The 25349-nt window shown below is 37.2% G+C and overlaps 2 protein-coding genes across 3 annotated transcripts; both read left to right on the forward strand.

Annotated features, from left to right (window-relative positions):
• Positions 1-11469: 11469 nt before the first annotated feature.
• Positions 11470-15331, forward strand: LOC112183362 (zinc finger protein CONSTANS-LIKE 1). 2 transcript variants are annotated; one of them, XM_024321720.2, is made up of 4 exons: positions 11470-11757; positions 13175-13672; positions 14166-14312; positions 14907-15331. In XM_024321720.2, exons 1-4 carry the CDS (start codon positions 11653-11655, stop codon positions 14997-14999), a joined length of 843 nt encoding a protein of 280 aa, XP_024177488.1. In that variant the 5' UTR covers positions 11470-11652; the 3' UTR covers positions 15000-15331. The 2 variants fall into 2 exon arrangements, with proteins under 2 accessions (XP_024177488.1, XP_024177496.1); XM_024321728.2 differs by lacking the exon at positions 11470-11757 and adding an exon at positions 12766-12969.
• Positions 15332-17781: 2450 nt separating this feature from the next.
• LOC112183391 (histone-lysine N-methyltransferase ATX5) lies at positions 17782-25137 on the forward strand. Its single transcript, XM_024321759.2, is given in 24 exon segments — positions 17782-19288; positions 19291-19361; positions 19469-19524; positions 19611-19824; positions 20131-20253; positions 20385-20444; positions 20542-20610; positions 20723-20814; positions 20971-21069; positions 21263-21398; positions 21506-21611; positions 21708-21807; positions 21930-22054; positions 22173-22318; positions 22642-22746; positions 22938-23002; positions 23151-23364; positions 23668-23754; positions 23858-23914; positions 24037-24126; positions 24243-24329; positions 24437-24511; positions 24589-24689; positions 24797-25137. Coding segments are annotated over 24 exon segments (3237 nt in total). The 5' UTR covers positions 17782-18420; the 3' UTR covers positions 24888-25137.
• Positions 25138-25349: the final 212 nt, after the last annotated feature.

A 25349-nucleotide genomic window follows, 5' to 3' on the forward strand; every position in this document is an offset into this window, starting at 1 on the left:
ACCCGTATAACTCGATTATGCTATATTTCTTCTTAAAATTTTGGACCTTGGGAGTATTTGATCCTAATATTTGACAATTTGAAATATTTGTCTTCATCATTATTGAATTTAATTATATATGAATTATATATATTCTTTGTCTTGTGGAGTTTTTAGTTAATTTAATCAATTTATGTATTTTTTAGTTAAATTAATCAATTTATGTATTCTTTTAGTTAAATGAGTCGCGCTATTAACCCTTAAATTAATGGGTATGTCCAACACGATATCTTAAATAAGTCAAGTGGATTAGAAACCGGTAACCCGTTTAATAAATAGGTTGAATTTGAGTTTAAATTTTTAACACGATTATTAAATCAGTTGGGTTTGAGTTTGTCTCTTGTGACAATACCAATATCTTAATCCTACACGACTCATTGACAGTCCTAACTACAGTAGTCAAAAAAGAATAAATTGCAAAGTATTTGTACAAATACTCCAATAAACTGCTGATTGTAGTACTACTACCTAGTTGCTACACTTTCTTAAAGCTGTAGCTTGTTTTAAGTGTGCAAATGTTGAACATTACATATAACGAAGTAAGTATTAGAAAATTGTGCATACAAAAGTTGTGATTTTCGAAAAACTAGCTACTTCTCTTTCTGTTTCATAATTTTTCGAAAGTATCTCCTCTCGATCTCCAACTATATCACTCTAATACAGAGTTTTCTTGAATTTTCATGATGATTTAGGCATGTTTGCTTCTTGGTTCACTTTTCCTTCTTAATTGAGGTATATCAAGTAGAGTAAGGACCATAATTTGTGCTTGAAATTAAGGGATATATACATATACAGTCCTTCTCTGATAAGGACCTTCGCATATATTAATATATGCTGATTTTCTTGATAAACTCACTTTTCGATCGCATATCCACATCTCGACCGTTCAGTTTTTAGGTCTTAATGTATATATCGCTTCTGCAAATTTTCAACAAAATTGATGATCGTTAAGGTATCGAACTAGATTAAATCAATGAACAAACAAAATCTGTCCAACCTGAACCGTTCGTATTTATAATTGTAAATTGCAGTTTTGAATGCTTTAATGATTTGGCTTAAATTTGCAGAGATAATATATTCATATACACCTAAAAACTAAACTTTTAAAATGTGAATATGCAATTGAAAAGTGGGTCTATCAAGGAAATCCGCATGTATTAATATATGTGGAGGTCCTTACTAGAGAAGGACTATACACACACACACACACACACACCATTTCTATGCTAAGAACTTTTTTAGATTTTAAAATCTAAGGATTTCCTTGAATAGACTCACTTTTCGATTGCATATCTAGTTATCTACATCTTTACCGTTCAGTTTTTAGGTCATAATGTGTAGATCACTTCTGTAAATTTTCAGTTAAATTGATGATCGTTAAGGTATCGAACTAGATTAAATCAATGAACAAACAAAATCTGTCCAACCTGAACCGTTCGCATTCATAGTTGTAAATCGCAGTTTTGAATGTCTTAATGATCATCAATTTGGTTGAAAATTTATAGAGATGATCTACTCATATATAACTAAAAACTGAACGGTTAAAATGTAGATATATGATCGAAAAGTGAGTGAATTCAAGAAAATTCTTAAATTTTAAAATCTGAGAAGCATAGAAAGACCGACTATATATATGTGTGTGTGTTGTCTGCGTGAAGAAATGTATTGTCTACTCTCACATCAATTAGAGTCTTTGATTGACTACAACAATTATAAGATGTTGGCTCTAATTATATATATATATATATATATATATATATATGCTGTCCGCGTGAAGAAATGTATTGTCTTCTCTCACATCAATTGGAGTCTTTGATTGACTGCAACAATTATAAGATGTAGGCTCTAATGACAATTGATCATGACATAAATATGCACAAACATATACAAGTACGAATACTGATACCAACCAGGCAACCACCACAGCCAAGTATATATATATATATATATATATATATAATATATGGGGCAGAAAAGTGTACATGTACATTGCCCTAATAAAAGCGCATGGCACTAGTCGCTTTGCAAAAATTCTAATATGGGACCAAGGTATAGGTGAATCGTAAACAAAATGGAGGGTAAAATGGGGTATTTGGGTGGTAAAATAGTTGATTTTTTGCCTTGATGCAGGTGGACCTTGGTCCATAGAAGACTCTTCGGTCGCTTTGATCTCTTTTTTTTCTTTCTGTTTTCTCATATATGCATAGTCACACAGAAACAGAAACATCACTTCAGGTTTTACATCCAGGAGAATCCAAAAAGTGTTTGCAAGTAAGAGGACCCCTTGATAGATCGACCACCAAAGCAATTCCAATTGCAATTGGTTCGTCTGGAATTAGGATTAGACAAAAAGCACTACTAGACAATCCTCACCAGCTGTGTTATAACAAGAACCCTATCTCTTTCACATATATGCATTGAAAACACCTTGTCATTTAACCTATTCTAATTTATACCACCCCGACCATTTTCTAATCTCAACCTCCCCTGCCCAAGGGCGGATCCATAAATATTTCTCAGTAAGGCAAGACTCAAAGTAAATAGTAAGGATATATTTAGTAGGTCAATATATTCTACGAAGCTTGCCTATTTTTCCCTTTTTGTCATATTTCTGCCAATTTTACCTTATTTATGCCATTTTCACATATATAGCTTGCCTATACGAAACCTATTAAGGATATATTCAGTACCAAGCTTGCCTATTTTTCCATATTCCTGCCCTATTTTTGCCATTTTCACATACCTTGCCTATACCAAATCTATGTAAACTCAAAAATTCAGTCTAGGCAAGTGCTTAAGCTGGGCTCTATGTGCACCCGCCCCTGCCCCTCCCTAACCCTAGGTTTTTTCAATTAGAAGAAAACTTAAAACGTTTATAATATATATATATATATATATATATATATATATATATATGGTCCTTCTATTAAGGGATCTCTCTTTTTGGTCTTTTATTAGGATAGGGCATTAGACAACTTTTCGATCACATTTTGGCATCTCAACTGTTCAGTTTTTAGGTCATAATGTGTAGATCATTTCTGTAAATTTTTAACCAAATTGGTGATTGTTAAGGTATTAAACTAGATTAAATCAATGGACGAACCAAATCTATCAAACTTGAACCGTTCATACTTATAATTATAAATCACCTTTTTGAATGCCTTAACGATCACCGATTTAGCTGAAAATTTGCAGAAATGATATGTACATTATGACTTAAAAACTGAACGGTTGAGATGTCGAAATTTGATCGAAAAGTTGGTCTAATCCCCTGTATATATATACACACACAAATTTTTTTTATGTCCATATTTCGACCGTTCAGTTTTTAGTTCCTAATGTATAGATCACTTCTGCAAATTTTCAACAAAATTGATGATCATTAAGGTATCGAACTAGATTAAATCAATGAACGAACCGAATCTGTCAAACCTGAACCGTTCTTGTTTATAATTGTAAATCGCAGTTTTGAATGCCTTAATGATTATCAATTTGGTTAAAAATTTACAGAAATGATCTATACATTAGGACCTAAAAACTGAACGGTCTAGATGCAGATATACGATCGAAAAGTGAGTCGATTCAAGGAAATATTCTCTGCTAAGGACCTCCTTAGATTTTAAACTTTAAGGATTTCATTGAATAGACTCACTTTTCGATCGCATATTCACATCATTCTATGTTAAAGAGGTCCTTAGATATTAATATCTAAGGTTGTCCTTGATATACTCATTTTTCGATATCATATCCACATCTTGACCGTTTTGTTTTTATTTATATATGAGTAGATCATTTTTGCAAATTTTCAGCCAAATTGATAATCATTAAGGCATTCAAAATTGCGATTTACAATTATGAACACGAACAGTTCAGGTTGGATAGATTCGATTTGTCCCTAGATTTAATCTATTTCGATACCTTAACGATAATTAATTTTGCTGAAAATTTGCATAAATGATCTATATATTATGACCTAAAAACTGAACTATCGAGATGTGGATATGCGATCGAAAAATGAATCTATTCAAGGAAATCCTTAGATTGGAGCTCCTTAGCATAGAAAAGTTGTGTGTGTGTGTGTGTATGCGCTTAATTTGCGAGTTTAAGACTACATTTCACGGATGTAATTATTTTTGTTCCATGACATGTTCGAGCTCAAATAACCCTGGACTAAAATATGTTTTTTTGCCTTCTCTCTCATTGACGTCTTTGATAAGTGAGATTTGAGGGATTGAAACGTAATTGTCTTCCAAAAAGTGAAATCACGAAGCGTAAACTAAACTCGGTTAATAGTGTTAATTTGTCTCACAACTACATCATTATGCAGTGACTTTAATTGTTGAACCGGAATATAAGTTGTGCGCGCCATTTGCAATTTGATCACGAAAACACTAAAAAGAGAAGGTCAAAGTACTAGATGCCAAGAGCACCTCTTAGTAATCCTTTGATCCTCTTTACAAATAGAAAAAAAAAAAAAAAACACCTCTTAGTAATACATATTTTAGGAAGGAACAAAACAAAACAAAGTCACCATAAAAAGTGATTGCCTAATTAGATGCTAATATTGCAAATGACCAAGTTCACTTCACCTCCTCTTCATCATCGGTACTATATTCCTCTTAGGTCAACCCAGTACTGCAAAATTCTGTGTTCATTATCAAACCCTAGCTTTCTCAGAAACGATAATCCTGGAAACACTTACCTAATTTTCACATACTAATCACCCAAAGAAAAGAAAGCATAAAAGGGAGACGCATTACCGACCCAATATGCAAGTTCTAGCTGAAGTGCAGCTTTACAATCATTTCCCATAATCACTGGCAAAGCTATGAGACATTATTTCATTCTTTGTCTGCTCAAGTCCACCACCAAAATTTCGGCTGCCAAGTGTGGCCGTCTGAATGTACCAAGTGGAAGCAAATGATTGGTCCAGTTTAGATTCTTGGAGAGCTGGCCTCCCTTTTACATTTTCTTTTTTCTTTCTTTCCAAATGTAGAATTTTAAGGTTTTCATGAACTCTCTGCTGTGTACATTCCCTGCTCCTCATTTCTCGAAAAAGAAGGTTAGGGCATATACTCCACTATTCTTTGCGTGTCCTCAATTGGTTGAAACTCCAACCTCTTTTTAAGCTCTTTTTCAGCTGCTCACCTTTTCTATATTCTTTACAGCCAAACTCCATTTTTGGTCACATGGAATTTTCTTTTCGAACTCCACGAAAGCTATTTGACTTGCTCATAATTAAACCATGCGGTATGAAAACGAAACCCCTCTTAGTGGAGCTAGCTAGCTAGTGAAGGTTCTGTTTATGATTAGGTTTTCGCTTTCACACTTTCTTTTAACACGAGTCTGTATACTTCAAGTCCAGTTAAATACAACTACAACACTTATTTTAGGGAGTAAAATTCACACTCCTCATTTTATAATTCACATTCTATATTTTATTTTTTAGTATCTCAACATTACATTTTACAACCCACGCTGTAAAAAGTCAAAATTTAAGATACTAAAAAATGAAACATACAGTGTGAATTGTAAAATGGAGAGTGTAAATTTTAATCTCCATCATTTTATGCTATCAATAATATTCACCTGGTTAGTAATTGACTAAGAAAATTATGCTCAACTACCATTAGATTTACCATTTAAGGGTGAAAAAAATTATTTTTATGTTGAGTTTTTTGTTTTCCACCGTTGGATTTACATCAAAGAATTTGAACATAATTTCCTTCATCATCAGTTAGTGACCAGGTTAGTGATGATAATGGGGAGGGTAGAGGCTGAGGATCAAAATACCATCATTGTCCCCGAAGTCAATCTCTAGCCCCATCTCCTCCCCGATCCCCATTAGTATATATTGGGGATTTCCTATATCTGTATCCATTGTGGATTACGTCCCCATACTCGCTCAAATCCCCGTTAGTATATATTTCTAGTTCACTATAACAATACTTATTATACAATAATCGTGTTTGAAAAGTATAAAATTACATTTTAAATATCATAAAATATTAAAATATTTAAGTTTCAGATATAGTAATACAATTATAATTAATAGTTATCAACATTTTCTAAAAGAAAAATTATTTAGATATTAAATAATACTAGACTCCAAACACACCCTGTGGGTGTGGATATTTACATGGGAAGTTATTCCACAGAATGTGGAGAAAATTGCTGCAAACAATTTTTTTTTTAATTTTCTTTTATTTGTGAATTGACCATTTTGTCTTTCTCAAATATTTGAGTTCAAATGTTTTTTAATATTTGAGGGATATTTTGGTAAAAAATTTCAATTTTGGAGAGCAAGCTCTCTTCTCTTAATAATAGTATAGATGAATAAAGATAATATATAACTTTGTTCACAAAATAATATTTAGGGCTAAATACTGTCTATTTCCTAAACTTTTACGGGAAAAAACAGTTCAGTCCCTCGTATTTGATACGTTTACTGCTTGTTCTTTCAATTTACATCCAATAGGTCAATTCCGTTACTTTCTATCCAAATGCTCCGTTAACTCCATATTTTTAAGGATAAAATTACTATAATAGCCCTGATTTTCTCATTCTTTAATTTTTTTCTAAATTGTTTTAAGAGTCCTTTAAATGACAATTTTGGGCTCAAAAAAATTAAAAATTACATCCCCCTCTCTCTATCTCGGCGTCTCCTTCTTTGCTGTCTCTCTATCTCTCTCCCTCTCTCTCAGTCTCACATCACCGATCTCTCTCTCCTTCTCTCTCTCTCTCTCTATACAAAATCGCGGCCTCAGCCGACTTCAGGCAAATCTCGACGACTGATCCGCTTTTCTTCTGCCTCGGCCCGCTTATCTCATCATCTCTCTCTCTCTCTCCCCCGGCCCCTCAATCTGCATCTACGTCACCTCCAAATCTGCATCTACGATCTGGGCCTCCGGGGACTTCACCAGCGTCTAAACCACCACGTCCTTAGGTCCAGCAGGTCAATCCAGAACGGTGAACACATGAACTAGGCGTTGAAGGAGTTACTGGCGTCTGAACCATGAACTGAGTGTTTCGATTCCAGCAGCAAGGTTTCGAATTGTTTCAGGCCCGGACTTTGCTTCCAATCTGGGCTCACGACGGCATCTGGCTTCTCTCTGTTACAAAAGCATACTTTTTTATTATTTTTTTTAGGAGGAAAGTACTCTAATTCTTCTACTGTTGTAATGGTTCTATTGTCCCACAAAAAGAAAATTAGTTTTGAGGATCGGGAATTGGATTTCAGGAGGGGTGTTAGGTTATATGTTCTGAGATGGCTATCCGAGTTCCCTAAAGTGGGGGAGCCGAAACTGGTTAAGGGGAGGAATGTGGAGGAGCTGTTGGAAGATTTGGTAGTTGAGAATGGGAATGGGGATATTGGGAATGTGAATAGGGAATTGGGGTTAAGAGGAAGAGGGGGAGAGTGAAAGGGGTGTGTTTCAGATGTGAAGTGTAACATCAGAAAGGGAGAAATGGCTTGAAATGCATAGAGGTTAGTCTTGAGGGTGGTTGTGTGGGATCTCAATGAGTTTTGATAAAAGACTGATAGTCTGAAGGGGTTGATTTTTGGGTCTAATTATGAGTGGATTTCCTACTTGGGTTTGGATTTTGGGGAGGAGGAAGGGGAGGATGAGGTTGATTGTCGCTGGGGTTGGCTTAAGGAGTCAGCAGCTAAGAGTGATTCAGTGATGCCATGACTGGAAGAAGGATTAGTAATGTCGGATCTGGGGTCCGATATGGTACATGAAGATTTGATGTCAAAGAGAAGGAAAAAAGAGAGAATAAAATTTTAAAAAATATATTAAAGAATGAGAAAGTCAGGGCTATTATAGTAATTTTATCCTTAAAAATGTGGAGTTAACGGAGCGTTTGGATGGACAGTAACATAATGGACCTATTGAGTGTAAAATTAAAAGAACAAGGAGTAAATGTGTCAAATTAAAAGGCGAGGAACTGAACTGTTTTTTCCGTGAAACTTCATAGAGTAAACAGTATTTAGCCTTAATATTTACTATTGGGTGGGGATGGGTTTGGGGATTAGAATACCATCCCTGCCCCATCTCCAATTTGAGAAATTGAATATTTGAGATCCCATCTCCGTTACTTGAGATCTCATTAAGGCCGAATACCCGATGGGTACCCTATCCGCTGGAGGTTTTTGTCATCTCTAGACCAGGTGAACACCATTGCTCACCCTATTCATCTTGATTTTGTGCTTATGCGGTTTTACCGAACATTATGTCATAATTCTTAGCTATTTATTTGCATTTGATTTAAATATTATCCTATATTAAATCGTGAATTAACATGAAAGAGAGTTTTCTTCCTTTCTTAATATGCCTTTTTTTTTTTTTTTTTTACAACAATTTCTTAATATGCCCTTCGTACATCTGCCTACTTCATCCGGTTGGTAAAGGATATTATACTTGCACGTTTATTTTTTGAGAAAAAGATAAATAACCATTCAATCAACTAGAAATCATACATCGGGGGGGGGGGGGGACATAAACCAAAATCCCAAGAAACCGCGGTTACAGATACCATCAGGCCAATGGGCCAAAACTCTAACCACCATATGCCCCTTTCCAAGGCTACTTTGACCATGTGAACCCGAAAGTACCAGTAAAACCTCGTAGTCAACCGCAAAGAAGACAACATCCTCTTCAACACCGTGTCTAAAAGTACCAGACCACGTGTAAAGGATCGTTTGCCAACAAATCGACAGCAAAGGTAAACCAGAATTGAACCAAATCGTTTTCGTCCTCGGGAATGACACCATTTACATGGCATAACACCTAGACCTAATCCTAGCTCAAAGGAGTAGGAACCCAACCCTAGCTCAGACAAGTAGGGACTTATTAGAACTACACTAACCAAAAATAAAACCCTAAATAAAACCAAAAAACTACATCCATGAACCACATCTCGCCGCCAAGTAGATAGCCCCCATCCTTCGATAATCCCCACCGCTGGAATTAGATAGTCGGTGATCAAACCCCCTTTACCAGATCTAAGCCGCGCTGGACCCTGAACCAAACCACCCTCGCCGCCATAATTCCACCCATGCCGGATGGATCCAATTCTCCCCCGCTAGGCTGCCACGATCACCGTCACACTTCCCCACGATCCACCACAGCCCAGATCTAACACTCCCCGATCACACGATCGGGGCAAATCACAAAACCATATTTCCAGCCATCGAGATCCCCTCCCCCATTGATAAAAAACTAGCCCAGCCCAACTAGAAACCTCTAGCCTTGACCGCAGATCAAGCCTTAACCAAATCAGGAGGCCAAACCGAAGAATCGCCGCCGCCACTTTGACGAGAGAGACACCACAAACAAACAACCCTCCTACGAGAACTCCACACCACCGGGGAATAACCATAACCCGTCTGGCAGCAACCCCAGCACCACAGCTCGGCCAAAGACCAACGCCAGAGTGAGGGCGCTGCCAGACGAGAACCATCAAAACCAGGAAAACTAAGTTTTTCCTAAGCGCGTGCACGTTATTTGCCTCTTCTTCTGCCGTTTTTCTTCTTCTATTTGTTTTCATGAAGCACTTGTATATGAATACAAGAGGCATACCACTTTGATAAAGATGTATGTAAAGAGATAACGATTAACACAAACTCATCATCTAACAGTGTACTAATTGCTTACTTTTCCCCACAACATTAAAGTAAGAGTATATATATGGTTTACTTTCAGCAGGTCATTCTTTTTCCCATTTTATTTTTATTTTTATGCATGATACATTCATTTTATGTAAGACTTATTCTATATGCTTTGAGTTTCAGAAAGGGACTAAAGTTGGGTTGACACTTTACCGTATTTTTTCCCAGTAATTCCAAATTGCAATGTGAACGGATAGGGGTCACCATATCGAAAGAGAATTTGAATATTTTTGATCAAATTGCTGGACAGAATCTATATATCTTTCAACCTTTTAGTTTTACAGCTAATAATTTATATATTTTCCAACTATCCAAATATAAATTCCAGTGAAGAAAAGGAAAAGAAAAAAAAAGAACAAAAACATTGGATTTGGATGACTGCTGGCTTCAATATTATCGGATGTGATATTTTCTACTTTTATATATGTAACACTCTTTTCAATTTGACACTGAAAATGTCATGCTAGCTAAGCTTGAAACTTACTTTCTTTTAAAGAAAAACAAAATAGTTAGACTCCGTTTGGGATTGTTTCGCTTTTATATAGTTTTTGTTCAAAATTTTAGATTTTATTGTGTTTGGTAAATAAATAAAAAACAGTTTTAATTGAAAGTTATGGACACCCTAAACCCTAAGGTCAAATTAAGGACTATTCATATGGTTTGCTTATGACCTATACTTTTTCTTATGCCACTCTAGTTCCCTATCTGGTCTGCATAAAATATGGAGTTCTTTGTCTCCTTTCATAATCTTTCAACGCCATCACTTATCATCTCCTTGATTTATAACTAGAGCCATATGTATATGGTTGTCCTGTAACAAATAATATATCATTATGAGGTTATCTCCTCATACATCTAGCTCAAATGTCAAAGATTATAGGCAAAACTAGTCGGATATATATGGGACACTTCTCATCATATATATATGTACTAAGTATCATTGAGAAACCCTTTCAACTATAATACTCATTGAATCATATTTGATAATGTTATTATAAGACATCAGGTCTAGGCGCGATTCATTAGTTTGATGGAATATTGGAATGCTCTTCAAAACAAGACAACAGATGTGATAAGAATGCTCTCGAACAACCATTTCAGTTTCATAAAAATAGTAAAGCACACAATCGAGTTGAAACACGGTAAGAAATGAAAAGACCTTGAATTTGACTCTTCAATATATGCGAACAAAAGTCTGAAATTGTACTATGGGTCAACATGTGATTGCCGAGCAGGGTGAAAATATCTCCGACTTCATATATATCCCCTTGCATTCACTCTTTTGGCTTTGTAGCTTAATATGGGCATAAACACGTTCACCTTTCTGTAATATTTTTGTTCCAAGCTAAATGACCTCTAAAGTCACAGAGGCTCCAAGCCTACACAAGAAGATGGGGAAGGGGAACTATCTTGCAGTAAAATCCAAATGCATTGAATTGGAAACTGGGAAGTATAGGTTCATGACCACAGTGGCCAGTGACACAGTCCAGCCCACAAACATGTTCACATATTATTTTGGCTGATGCAACTCATCTCACTTGTACAAATTGCAATACAATAATGATTATACTTCACAAGTATGAACCAATAAAAATGACAAAATAATATATTAAAAGGAAGCATGATAAGAGACCTGGGGACAGTCCATTAGAAAAATGATTGTGTCTTTTTCCTTACTTTGTCTTTATTATATGGTATCATCATCACTCCCAATATTTACTGAAAACTACTCCCACTCATTATTACACATATAAATTCTCTCTCCTAGTAGCTCAAAATCACAAAACCCAAAACAACCCATTGCAACTTGGCTACTCAGTTTCAGTGTGTTTCTGTTACTCTGTCTTTTTGCTTTGTTTTAGGTTTTGGGAGGAGATATTTATCAAGGTTCTCTGTTTCAAAGTCTGTGACTTTTCAAGAGAGAAGATTTTGGATTTTAGAGAATGTATGCAGAAACTGGTCTTTTGTTCCCTTATTTCCAGAATACCCCTCAAGACTTTCAGCAGTTGGAGGAGTTCTGCAGAAACCAGAAATTCAATGCTTCAATGGTACCCCTCTCTCTCTCTCTCTCTCTCTCTCTCTCAACACATACATGTATGTGTGTATTTGTTAATTTTCATCAATTTGTGATTTTTGTCTTCAATTTCCTTGTGGATTTAGCTTGATCTGCATTGATTTGATTGTTTCTGAGATGGGTTTGAGCTGTTTCACTAGAAAGTTGTGAACTTGGCCTTGGTGTATCTGTCTAAGAACACTGAAACCCTTTGTTTCTTTCTTGAGAAAATGGGTTTCTTCATGTATTCAGTTTTACAAAAACACAATCTTTGTGCTATTGGTTTGGTTGCTAGAAATTAGAGTGAAAATGTAAAATTTTGGGAAGTGGTTGTCTTGTTTTTGAGAATGGAAAGAATAGGGAAAAGAAACGCAGAAAAAAATCTATAATTGATGGTGAATTTGAGATATTTGACAATTGAAGAACACTGAAATCTCATTTTTGTTACCAAATCTTTATACTTTTGGAGAGAATTTATCTTATCTATGTTTCTCTCCAGCTTTAATCCATGGAGAAAGGGATTCGCTCCATTTTTTTTTAATCAAAAACACTGTAAAAGTGTTTTAATTTTACAGTATCTGGGTTTCAGCGAATTGAAAAAGGAAAAAAGAAAAGAAATTTCGATCTTTTTCTTGGCTTTATTTGCTCAGGTCATGCATGGAAACAGCTGGAGCTAGCTTTATGAGCTGGATCTGGAAAAGGATTAAAGAGGAAGTTGTTTAGTTTGAAACGATTTCATACTTGCGTGTTCTATAATTTCTCTCTCTTTTTTTTTTTTTTTTTTTCTCTGGTGTATTATCTAGTCTTGTAGTTTTTTTTTGAAAGGAGTCTTGTAGTTTTTTTGATGACATCCTAGTCTTGTAGTTGAAAATATAGCTTTTTCACCATATTCACACTAATGCTAAAGTGGGAAAGATGTAATTTGTTTTATGCTTTTGAGTGAGAAAAAGGGAGAGGAAAGGTAAAAGTGTTCATCTTCTCATCCTCATTGATTTTACTTTTGGAGTTAAAAACTGCACTTTTGGAGTGGAATTCATATAAGATCTTTAGCATTAGTAATTTCATTTGGGCCCAGTGGTGAGTGCCTTAAAGTTAAGAACTTTGTCACTTCCACTTTAGGTCGTCTGAAATTTATGTACTGGTACTTGCGATTAATGTTTGACTCGATGGCCGACCAAGATGTTAATCCTCAACTCAATATGAATGAGTAAGGATCATATATCTAATCTTCAAATTACAAAGTCATATGCTTTTTGTTTGTTCTTGTTCAAGCCTTTTGCCAAATGCTAATACTTCACAGAAGTTGTTATTGGTCACATCTACTGTTATTTGTCTAATGGGAACTAAAGTTAAACTTTCTGAGCACTAATTGGTGTGGTCTTGTAATTTTGATTATCCTTTGTCTAATGCAGAATAACCTTGTTGAGGCCTCCATGATATCAGAATACGACCTGGGAGGAGATTGGGATCTATTTAAAGCTCCAGAGCCTATCATCGAAGAACCAGTTCTTGGCCTTGATCCCATGACAGCAGCCTCAATGATGTCTTGTGGGGAAGATGTCATCTCGTCTCAAGGACTCAAGGCTTCAGACATTGAATCACTTCAAAGTGAACAGCTATTGGATGATGTCTTCTATGACAAGGATATCCTAGAAAAGGATCCAACAGAAACACCACTTTCAGAGGTCCTTGATATCAAAATTCCTGATTTGGGGACAGATGGAAATCAAATTCAAGAAGACAAACCACTTCGTGACATACAATTCCAGAAAAGTGTCAGCTCAGGATGTCTAAGCTCAACGGAGTGGATGCAAGGAGCTTCAACGAAGCCTAATTTTATGGAATTACCTGGAATGGATTTTGCTGCTGCTTATGGGATTCGGAGGGCATTTAGTGAAGGAGATATTAAGGTCAGATAGTTCGTTTAGTTTGCTATTTTAGTTTCATATTTTAGAGATTAAAAATTATAACTTCATACAAAATCAAGACAGCACTTGTCTATAACACAGAGATTGGGTATAGAAGAGGTTATGGATAAACAAATAAAAGGCATAATATGATTAAAGGAGACCCTAATATCTTAATGGACATTGTGAATCTCTGATCAACAATATAGCTAAGTTCTTGTTTAATAGCATTTAGACTGCCTATTCAGTCTATTAAAAACCCCTTCCTCACAGTGGGAACACATCTGTAGATTAATGCATGTGCAACTGATGTCTAGAGATCAGGGAATCCAGAGATAGGATCTCTGTGCACTTGCAATGCATTGATAATATCATCTATTTGCAATCAAGCTCTGCACAATGATTGACTTTGTACCAAAGTCTGAGAAATGTTTAGACATGTCTGGCCATTTTCACAGGATGGGGCTGGGTCATTGATACTGAGTTTTTATGACAGACTCTCGGTAGCGGTAACATAAGCCTCGTCCATCCTCCTCTTGAGCGGTCGATTATCATCACCAACTGCACCACTGAGGAACGCAGGGAAAAGCTTTCAAGATATAGGAACAAGAAGACAAAGAGGAACTTCGGCAGGAAAATCAAGGTAAAATCCTGACCAGTAGTGCTTCTCTTATGTTGAATAAATACGTTACATAGAAACTAATCAAAGCAAGATATAGAGTCAAAATTCAGGACTGCATAGCCGTATACAAACGAAAACAACATTTGTCGTATTAATGCTTTATTCGGATCCTATGCACTCTGAAACTATTATTATATTAGATGGCCGGCATAGTGAACCAGCACTGTCTGTTTTTGTTTTGTTACATAGTTGCATGTCTTTTCATTAGATGTTCCTTGGGTTCTATGTGAGGATTAAGTTGATTACTCTTTTCCTGGAGCTGTTGATCTATGTACATGGATGCTTTCCCAATAATAGCTTAAATTCAAAAAGCTGCAATATGCATGCTGATGTAACCATGACCAACTTTGGCTGCCATCCCAACGTTACATGTAAACCATTTCAAAAGCTGAGAATCATGTCAGTCAGAAATAGGCATGACTTTTGATGCTCTGATTGGTGAAAAAGCATTCTTAAGTTTCATATCTGCTAGCTTTCCTTGAACTACTACTGTATTCAACCCTTAAGCTGGTACCTTATTTGAAGGTTAGAAACTAATGAAATGCTTTCTTTCAGTATGCGTGCAGGAAGGCTCTTGCTGACAACCAGCCGAGGATCCGTGGAAGGTTTGCAAAGACTGAAGAATCTATTTGTGCCAAGAGGCAATAACTGTTGACTTATAATTTACAAGAATGTAGGAATGAAGTAGCTGCTAGGTTCCATAGATGTAATATGGAAGAGGTCAGTAGTGGTATTAAGCCTGGCATGTAGTAGACTTGGACTCAGTTTAGGTATCGCTCAATAAATCAGCCCCCTCTCCCCCCACCAAAATCCTGCTTGGTATTTCATCTCTTTCTTGCTGTAATAACCTTCTTCTCTCTACGCTAGACCTGCATGGCCAGTTTCGGATGTAAATAGGGTATGTTAAATAAACCAGGGAAGCAAAATCTAGTTGTTACCTGTTCATATTATATGGTATGAAGGAAAATTTTGTGGTTCCACTGTACCGTGTATCCATAAGTTGCTTTCATGAGATAGAGATGTTTAAGGGTTATGACATCTTGTTTTCACCAATAACGAAAGATAAAAATTAAAGGGGAAAGGTTATCACTTCACCATCCCTGAGCTATCCGGCTCTGTTACGGTTAACATGTGGTAAGACTTGGTATAGGGCAAGCTCTGCAGTAGTTCAACTACGAACACAACATTTTCGCGCACAGAAATTAACATATAAGCTTTGGCATGGTTATCTAGTCTATGCAACTACTTGGATGATCAAATCAGTTGGATTGATGCCTCTTGCTGCCTTTGGGACAACCAGGTATGTGGTCCAGGTGCATATAACCCGGTTACCCAGCTGGCCCGGTATCGGAATTCCTGCAAATGGGCCGTTTTTGTTGTTTTGGGCCTGCCGGTACTTTTGGTTGACGCCGGAGGATGTGTAATATGTTGCTCTGAAGTCTGAAGTTTCAGAGTGTTTTTTTTTTTTCCTGAACCACCTTCTCTTTTTCACTTGGTCATTACTAATCACTAATATCAGAATGCGTGTAACTCGCTCCAAACTTAAGGCTTCAAGAGGATTATGCAAATATTCTTTTGTAGATTTCCATATATGCAACGAAGTACATCTTCTGTTTCTGTTTGCCGTCTGCCAGTGCCAGATTGCAAGCCTGCCTTTTGCTCAGAAACCTCAAACAATGCACCAAATCCCAAAGGAGATGGAAAGCTAGCTCCTCCTCTCATTTTGTGCCATCAGAAACTTAAACACTAGCCCAGAGATTTTGGGTCCCACATCATCATGCCCTAAAACCCATCTTCTGAGTTTGCACAGTTTTCTTTGATCTAATTTCCACACCCTCTTCTTCTCCGTCTTTCTTCCGTCACAAAACTCATTTGTTCTGGAAAAGGCAACTCCTCAAGTGTAGCTAAGCTCATGAGAGACAATAAGTGCAGCAAAACACAGGCAGGAGGACCCAACATAAGCTAAAGTGCTAAACCAACCATGTAGCATCAAACTATAGCACAACCAACATTACCCAAAAGGGAAACTTATCAGAATTTGGAAGAAGCTCATCACCACAATCTTTCTCTTTGGGTTAAAAACACCATACCCGGTCAGCCACCTATATATATATGTGTGTGTGTGTGTGTACATGGAGTATATACTCCCATGCATAGCTCGAGCTCAACCAGATTGCAACTCTATATACTTCTTCTACATCTGCAGGTTGACCTTTCAACTCTTCTTCAGAGTTTCAAGACACTTTCCCCATATTATAACAGTGGAATAATACACAACTCTTTCACATGATCCAACTTGCTATTCCAAATTTACCCATGATTTCACATGATCATCATTTACCCATTTCTTTTGTCTAAATAAAAAATTGCACTAAAATCCCAACACAACTTCATTGATGATATCTCATATGCGCTTCTTCTCTACACGACCAAAATCCAAAGAAACCGGACTCTGTTCATTTTTCCAAAACCACTACCCACCAACACTTCAAACTCAAATTACTGGTGTCAAGGACCATAAACGCAGAGGCCATGCTCTTCTTCAATTTCAGATTCGGAGAAATTCAACCCTCAAAACAAACCCTTTTGACAACCATGAAAGTCGAAGAGATGGGCAGCCATATGACATCGTCATGATCACAATTCACAAACACAGCATCACTCAAATCTTCCACAAATTGTTCTAGTCAACTAGATTCAGATTCTAGAGTTGGTCCAACAACCCAAACAAATTAAAAGGCTTTATACTATGTACTTTACATGATCAAGATCTTAGATATACCATAACGGTAACAGTAGTCCCCTGTTAGGAGGACAGCCAAACATCAAAGATGCCCAAAATAACCCTTTTACCCCATGAATTTGGTGGGAAATTTTCGTGCTTTTCCCTCCTGTGAAGATTTTCAGATTTGGTACTTCAAACCGAAAAAGAAAACATAACGAAATGAAAAAGAAAAAGAAAAAAGAGAATAAGGTCAAGTATTTTCGAAACTCTGCCGCCCTTATAACTCCGATGACCACCACCCCATTTACAGAAAATTTGTCCACAACAATTCTTAGAATCAAACCCATTAAAGTTTTCATCTTTCAAACCCATAACTTCTCCAAACTCAAAAAATTGTGGAATAATTTGAGTCTCACGTATCAAATACCTTCAGCCAAGAACTTGCAGTTTTCAAAAACGACCAATTCCCATTACAAATCGACCAAACTTTGGTACTAAAATCATTACTATGTGCACAAATTTATCAAATCCCATAACCCAAATGACCAAATCGATTCAAAACCAAAAACATAGAAATTGGACACTCGCATTGTAGCTTAAAGCTTCCAACTTTCGTGGAACAAACTCTGCTACAAAAACCATGGCAACCATTACCAAACCCAAAATGGTAGTGTAACTATACGAATTTATAAATAAAACCCAAACCCAAAGATTGGCCATGACCACCATTGCTCTGAAGAATTGTGCTCTAAACACGTAAGGCGCACGTTAGCGAACTCACACATCTCACCATTCACACACACACACTTTTGCAAGATAACGCCGACCCTTGTCTCTCTCTCTCTCCTCTCATTCTCGTTCTCATTTTCTCTCTCTAAAATAAAAAAGAAAAACAGAGAGACAATATCGAAGAAGACTCGAAATCTTCAGTCTTATCTGTCTCTGGTTTTTTAACGCAAATTACATTGCGATTTTGCATTGTACACTTTTATATTCTATTCCCCTTTCTCTCTTCTCTGTTGTGGTGTGTAGCAGTTGGGAGAGAAACTTCCCGATATAGATAGATCCCTATTTCCCTATCCTGTCTCTGTTCGAATTTTCGATCCCTCAATCACTCTTCTATGCTCGGTTTCGCTTGAGTTGGTGCGAAGTTCGAGTCTTTTTCGGGAGAGAAATTCCGGGGAGGTCGTCGTTTCGTCAATTGCTCTGTTTTGGGGAGCCAAATTGGGGATTAGGGTTTATTGGTGAGATTGTGGGAATTTGGGGGTTTTTCGAAGAGGAGGTTAGTGGGTATTATGCGGGAGTGAGATTGCTGAGGTGGGTGTGAATTTGTTTCTGAGGAGGATGATAATCAAGAAGAATTTGAAATCGCAAATGCCGAGTCTGAAACGGTGCAAATTCGGTGATTCGGAGGAGGACGAGAGCTCGGGGAGGAAGAAGAGGAGGACTAATGGGTACTACCCGCTCAATTTGCTCGGCGAGGTGGCGGCGGGGATTATTCCGGTGAGCTTCAGGGGCTTGCTCGGGTCGGTTGCTGCCGCAGAGAAGGGAGGAGGGTTTTCGTGGTGCACTGAAGTGTCGTGCTCGCCGCCTCCGGAGGAGGAGGCGGAGTCGAAATCAAAGGTGTGCAAATCCGCAAAAGGAAAGGCTGAGGTTTCGCGGCCGCCGCTGGTGAGGACGTCGAGGGGACGTGTTCAGGTACTGCCTTCTCGGTTTAATGACTCGGTTATTGAGAATTGGAAGAAAGAGAGTAAGACTAGTTTGCGTGGTGATAGTAATGTTGAAGATGAGAAGCCTAGCTTGAAACCCCAGAAAAATGGAAAGAAGCTAGGGAATAATGTGTATGGCTCGAAGAAGTATTCGGGTTTGTGTGAGGAAGAAGAGGAGGAGGAAGAAGAGGAGGAAGATGAAGATGGGTATGTGCCGTTTAAGAGTTATAACATGAGGAAGTACAACTCCAGCTCACGTAGCACACTCACTTCAGTGCATGAGCATTTGGTTGAAGATGACAAGTGTGCGGTTGTGGAGATTATTGAAGAAGAAGAAGAAGAAGATGATTTAGAGGGTGCAGTGAGGATTTCAAATCAGAGGACAGATGGGTTGTATGGACCGGAGGACTTTTATTCCGGTGATATAGTGTGGGCAAAGCCAGGGAAAAAGGAGCCCTTTTGGCCTGCCATTGTTATTGATCCAATGACACAAGCGCCGGAGCTGGTTTGAGGGCTTGCGTACCTGATGCAGCTTGTGTCATGTTTTTCGGTTACTCTGGGAATGAGAACCAAAGGGTATGGATTATTTCTCTAGATGGACTTTTATCTATTTATGGACTGTGTTGTTTAATGTTTATGAGAGTGTGGTTAATTAATATGATCATTTGTGTGATCTTGAGCAGGATTATGCCTGGGTTAAAAGGGGATCACTTTTTCCATTTATGGATTATATAGACAGGTTTGTGGTTGTTGCGGTTTTAATAAGCATTTGAATTGCAATTCAGTACACCCATTGTGGTTAAGTAATATTTTTGCATGATATAGGTTTCGAGAGCAGTCTGAACTGGGCAACTGCAAGCCCTGTGATTTCCAGATGGCAACTGAGGAGGCATTTTTGGTGGATCAAGGGTTTACTGAGAAGTTGATAGCAGATATAAACATGGCAGCTGGGAACCCAGTGTATGATGAATCCGTACTTAGAGGAGTTCAAGAGGCTACTGGTTCAAATCATGATCTCGACTATCAGTTTGTGGACCAGGCAAGTTCTCCTAAGAGCACTTTTTTGTTTGTCTTAGTGTTGTGTAATTGCTAGGACATAGTATAAGCAGAGTTGCACAAACATTCTTGAAAAGATGAATTCGAATGAAATGCAGAACTGGGTTTAATGGGCCTTTGCATATTCTTTGCTTTGTTATTAAGAATGTAGAGGAACTGGTCCTTTTGCCTAGGAATCCAAAAGTTACATGTACAAACAACATTGGTTTTCTCTGTTATATAATCATGAAAGATATAACTACTTAAGAAGGTTCATTGGTCATTGAATTTTTTATTTATCTCCCATCAGGACATCTATCGGAAGAAGAAAGATGCAAGAGTCTGTGAAGGCTGTGGCTCGGATCTTAGAATGCCAAAGAAAATGAAGGTTTCAACTTCTGGAGGGCAATTCCTTTGTAAATCATGTGCTAAGGTAGGGTTTGAACAACCTGCCCCCATTTTGGGTGTTCTTATGTTAGATTTAAATTTCTTCAGTCTCCTGGATTCTGGATTGTGTATATTGTTCATATTTCATGATTATTATTATTTCTTTTTTCGTTGCAGTTAACAAAACATGTTTGTGGCATATGCAAGAAGTGGAATCAGCCTGACAGTGGAAGTTGGGTGAGAAACCTATAAGTTATGCTAGGGTTGTAAAAATTATACTGTTTATTGAGAACTGCTGTTCCTTATTAATTCTTGTTTACTCTACTTTGAGCAGGTCCGGTGTGATGGTTGCAGGGTATGGGTGCATGCAGAATGTGATAGAATTAACACCAATTATTATAAGGTCCATACACCATACCTAATATCATAAATTTTTTTTTTTTTACTCAGTTTGCATAACGAATGAGAAGAGATTCTAGAGTTCGCTCACTTCATTATTTTTTTTTTTTTTGCAGAATTTGGGGGGCACTGATTATTTCTGCCCTCCTTGCAAAGTAAAGTTTAACTTTGAATTGTCAGATTCTGAAAAGGAGCAACCAAAAGTCAAGTAAGTCTATGAAATGCGTTAATGTACTTCATTCATACAAATGTTCTGTTGTTAATTATTTTATGAATATGAATGTCACAATATATAAAACTTTGTTTTGTATAGTAGGAGTAGTTAGTTTATTATCTCTAGTTCCTGACGATTATTGAATTTCAGGTGTAGATCTACTAAAAATGAGGCACAACTGGTGCTGCCTAACAAGGTTACTGTTCTCTGTAACGGTGTGGAAGGCATATATTTTCCAAGTCTTCACTCGTAAGCATAAGATTGCCTCCTTTTTTGGTTTTCAATTCTCTCTTGGAAAGTTATGTTGTTATTAGTCTTGGGTTTTCATAGTGTTTATTCTTTTCTTGTCTTTGTTCACCTTAACAAGGCAGATTATTTGATGATCACTCTGATATAAGATCTGGAAGTAATTTATTTATATCCATTTTCTCTTCCGTGTCAGTGTTGTGTGCAAGTGTGGGTACTGTGGGACAGAAAAGCAAGCGCTTAGTGAATGGGAGCGACACACAGGTTCCAAGTCCAGAAATTGGAGGACTAGTGTCAGAGTTAAAGGCTCCTTACTGGCACTGGAACAATGGGTTTGTACTATACTTTCAGATTCATTTTCTTTTTCCTGTCTAGTAGTTTACCGATGGCCTCTCACAGACATCAAATGTTCTTAATGCAATCTTGTTTGACTTTGCAGATGCTGCAGTTAGCAGAGTTTCATGAAAATGCTCTTGTGTCTATTAAACCACCTAAACGACCTTCTATTAAAGAACGGAAGCAAAAATTGCTCACTTTTTTGCAAGGTAATTTTGTTATGTACTTTTGGCCATATGAATTTACTTGTCAATAACCAGGTGTAGAGATGTAAACTAATTGCATTCCCTTGGTTGCTATGACAGAAAAGTATGAACCCGTTTATGCGAAGTGGACAACAGAGCGATGTGCTGTATGTAGATGGGTTGAAGACTGGGACTACAACAAAATCATCATATGCAACAGGTATCAACAACAGGGTCAATTTCATTATATCATGATGGGTGACAAGCAACTAGTGGATGCCCTTCATAGTTTATAAAGCCATGAAAATGAGGCGAATATTTAATGTTTTATATTTCAATCAGATGTCAAATAGCTGTTCATCAAGAATGCTATGGAGCAAGACATGTCCGGGATTTCACTTCATGGGTTTGCAAATCATGTGAAACACCAGAAGTCAAGAGAGAATGTTGCCTCTGTCCTGTTAAAGGCAAGTTTTTTCCTAGAGTGGATTTGTTGAGTACTGTGTCTGCCATATTTATGAAGTTTTAGTTTGCTATCATGGTCTCTTATTCTTATCTGGTCTTCTTCATGCTGTTGGCCCACAGGAGGTGCTTTAAAGCCAACTGATATTGAGACATTGTGGGTTCATATTACATGCGCTTGGTTCAGACCTGAAGTGTCGTTTGCAAGTGATGAGAAGATGGAGCCTGCTCTTGGTATCTTGAGTATTCCATCAAATTCTTTTGTCAAGGTATGATTAGTTCTTTTATACATCTTTTATGATACATATCACTATTTACATTAAAGTGGACATTTGAGCACTGTGAATATGGTACTGTAACCAAATGACACTAATCCTTTACATGCATTGTTAAAATCTTCAGTAAAGGATAACAAATTTTGCACCACACCAAATGGAGAGTAACCTAGGCAATATACATTGAATGCGTTTTGGGTTAATAGGTCTATACATGATCCAGAATGCAGCAATTTAGCCTGATTCTACTTTGTCATTTTCATTGTTATCTTATTTGAATGCTAATCAATGGCTTTCTTTTGCCACATGTGCTTCAGATTTGTGTAATCTGTAAGCAAATTCATGGTTCATGCACACAATGTAGCAGGTGCTCCACTTATTACCATGCAATGTGTGCATCCAGGGCAGGGTACCGCATGGAGGTTAGATTCTTATTGTTTTTTGTTTGTTTTCGTTATTGCTCTGTACTTTTGACACACGAGGGAGAATATTTCTTACTGAGTTCATATTTTGTCAGTTTGTTATGGTTTCTAAAGTTGTTGCATCTTTACGTTTAGTTGGCTTGATTATCCTCGTGAATGATATTGCTAATAAATGCATTCTTTATATGCAGTTGCACTCTTTAGAGAAAAATGGGAAACAGATTACAAAAATGGTTTCCTATTGCGCTTATCACAGGTATGGACTGTCATCCCTTCACCTTCTTTCCTCTCAGATTGTTTTTATATTTTTTTTATGTATTAATGCCTCTGAATTGTTGTCATTCTTGGACATGTTTTTATCCCTAATTTTGTGCTCTTCACAAACTATTGTTTGTTTGTTGCAGGGCTCCAAATCCAGATACGGTCTTAATTATACAGACTCCTCTAGGAGTGTTTTCAGCCAAAAGCCTTCTCCAAAGTAAGAAGAGGCCTGGTTCAAGGCTAATTTCATCTAATAGAATTAAGTTGGAAGAGGTTCCAACTGTTGAAACGACTGAACCTGAGCCATTATCTTCTGCAAGGTGCCGAATATTTAAAAGATTGAAAGATAGTAGGAAGGTATTATACTTTGATCTTGGCCTTCCCAAATTATGATACTGTTACTATGCACTTACATTTGATATGGCTTAAGGGAATATTTATATTGAGCTGTTGGGTAAAACAAAAATTTCAGCCAGCTTGGCTCGAATAATTTTAAGGTGTTAGTGGGAGTGTTGAATTTTATAAACTTATCATGGACATAATTTTGATCAGGATGACTAATGGATGACATAATGTGGTGGATGAGCGAGCAGATTATTTAGTGTGAATTAGATTTGTAATTAGCTATCTTTTCTCACTATCATTTTTTCTGATGGCTAGAGAACAGAAGAAGAAGCTGTTGCCCACCAAGTGATGGGACATTCCCATCATCCCTTGGAAGCAATTCGAAGTTTGAACAAATTCAGAGTAATCTATCTACCCTTTCAGTATTGAATGGTATAAAATATTTGTTTTCATTCCTTTCTTGGAGGATGTCTAACTCTAGATGACATGTTTTCTTCTTCAACAGGTAGTAGAGGAACCTCTAACTTTTTCATCTTTTAGAGAACGGCTTTACCATTTACAGGCTAGTATTTCCTTCTTATCCATTCAATATTCTTGGCTTTCCTTTTCCTTTTCCTTCTCTCTCTCTCTCTCTCTCTCTCTCTCTCTTTTTGTGACTATTTTTGGATGTATGTATGACTGCAGAGAACCGAAAAAGATCGTGTTTGCTTTGGTAGATCCGGGATACATGGATGGGGTCTCTTTGCACGTAGAAACATTCAAGAAGGAGAAATGGTATGTAGCAACTTTAGTTAAGTATATCAACTTCCATTATGTCTGCAAATTGACGTTCACCGTGTTAAATTCATTTGAAAACACAATGGACTAAGAAGAATGTTTCTCTCTTTCAGGTCCTTGAATACCGTGGTGAACAGGTGAGGCGTAGTATTGCAGATTTGAGGGAGGCACGATATAGATCAGAAGGCAAAGACTGTTACGTGAGTTGATTCCTTGCAAGTGGTTCAGATTATTTTCTTTACGATTGGTTCTAGTCATATCTGTTCTTTAATATTTTTTTAATGGCTACGTTTGCCCTTGTCTTCAGCTTTTTAAGATTAGCGAAGAAGTGGTAGTAGATGCCACCGATAAAGGAAATATAGCACGGCTGATCAATCATTCGGTAAGACTTTCTGATGAAGGAAGCCTTTTTACCTGTTGTTGCCAGTTATGATCTCACACTCACTGTTCTGTGTATAGTGCATGCCCAATTGTTATGCGAGGATCATGAGTGTTGGTGATGAGGAAAGCCGGATTGTACTTATTGCAAAGACTAATGTATCTGCGGGTGACGAGCTAACGTAATACATCTCTCCTCTCTTCCTCACTAATTCTACCTCTCTCTCTCTCTCTCTCTCTCTCCTTCGAGTGCTGGTTGTAATGTATTTGTTGTTTCTGGCTGTGGCAGGTATGATTACTTGTTTGATCCAAATGAGCCTGATGAATTCAAAGTTCCTTGTCTATGTAAAGCTCCCAACTGCCGGAAATTCATGAATTAGTAGGAAGGATGATGATGATATAGATGCACTTTTCTTGCACTTGCACAGCCATTGTTTCTCCGCGAAGAACAAACACTAACCCATTCCCCTACCCTGCGGGATCTCACAGTTCATATACCGAATTTGTATTTTTTCCAAGAAAAAGAAAAAAGGAAGAAAAGTAGTACTGTTTTGCTTTCTGTTTATATATTTTTGTGCGGACAAACTTCTAAGCTTAATAAAAGCTCAAGTTTTGCCGGCTTTTTGGTTTTGTGCAGTTGTGTATATTTGTCTGTCTATGATGACCATATTCGTTTTCATTAGTGATGGAATTGTACCATTGGTTTTGCTAATTTAAGAGAGAGTTATCCCACAAGAAATCAAGAAGTTGCTCTAATGAGGACAGTCGGTGCACCTTAAAACTTCAGACCACCCCCCCCCCCCCCCCCCCCAAAAAAAAAAGAGGAAAATGAACTCGTGCAA

Source organism: Rosa chinensis, chromosome 1 (genome assembly GCF_002994745.2).
Source record: "Rosa chinensis cultivar Old Blush chromosome 1, RchiOBHm-V2, whole genome shotgun sequence".
Taxonomy (NCBI): Eukaryota; Viridiplantae; Streptophyta; class Magnoliopsida; order Rosales; family Rosaceae; genus Rosa; species Rosa chinensis.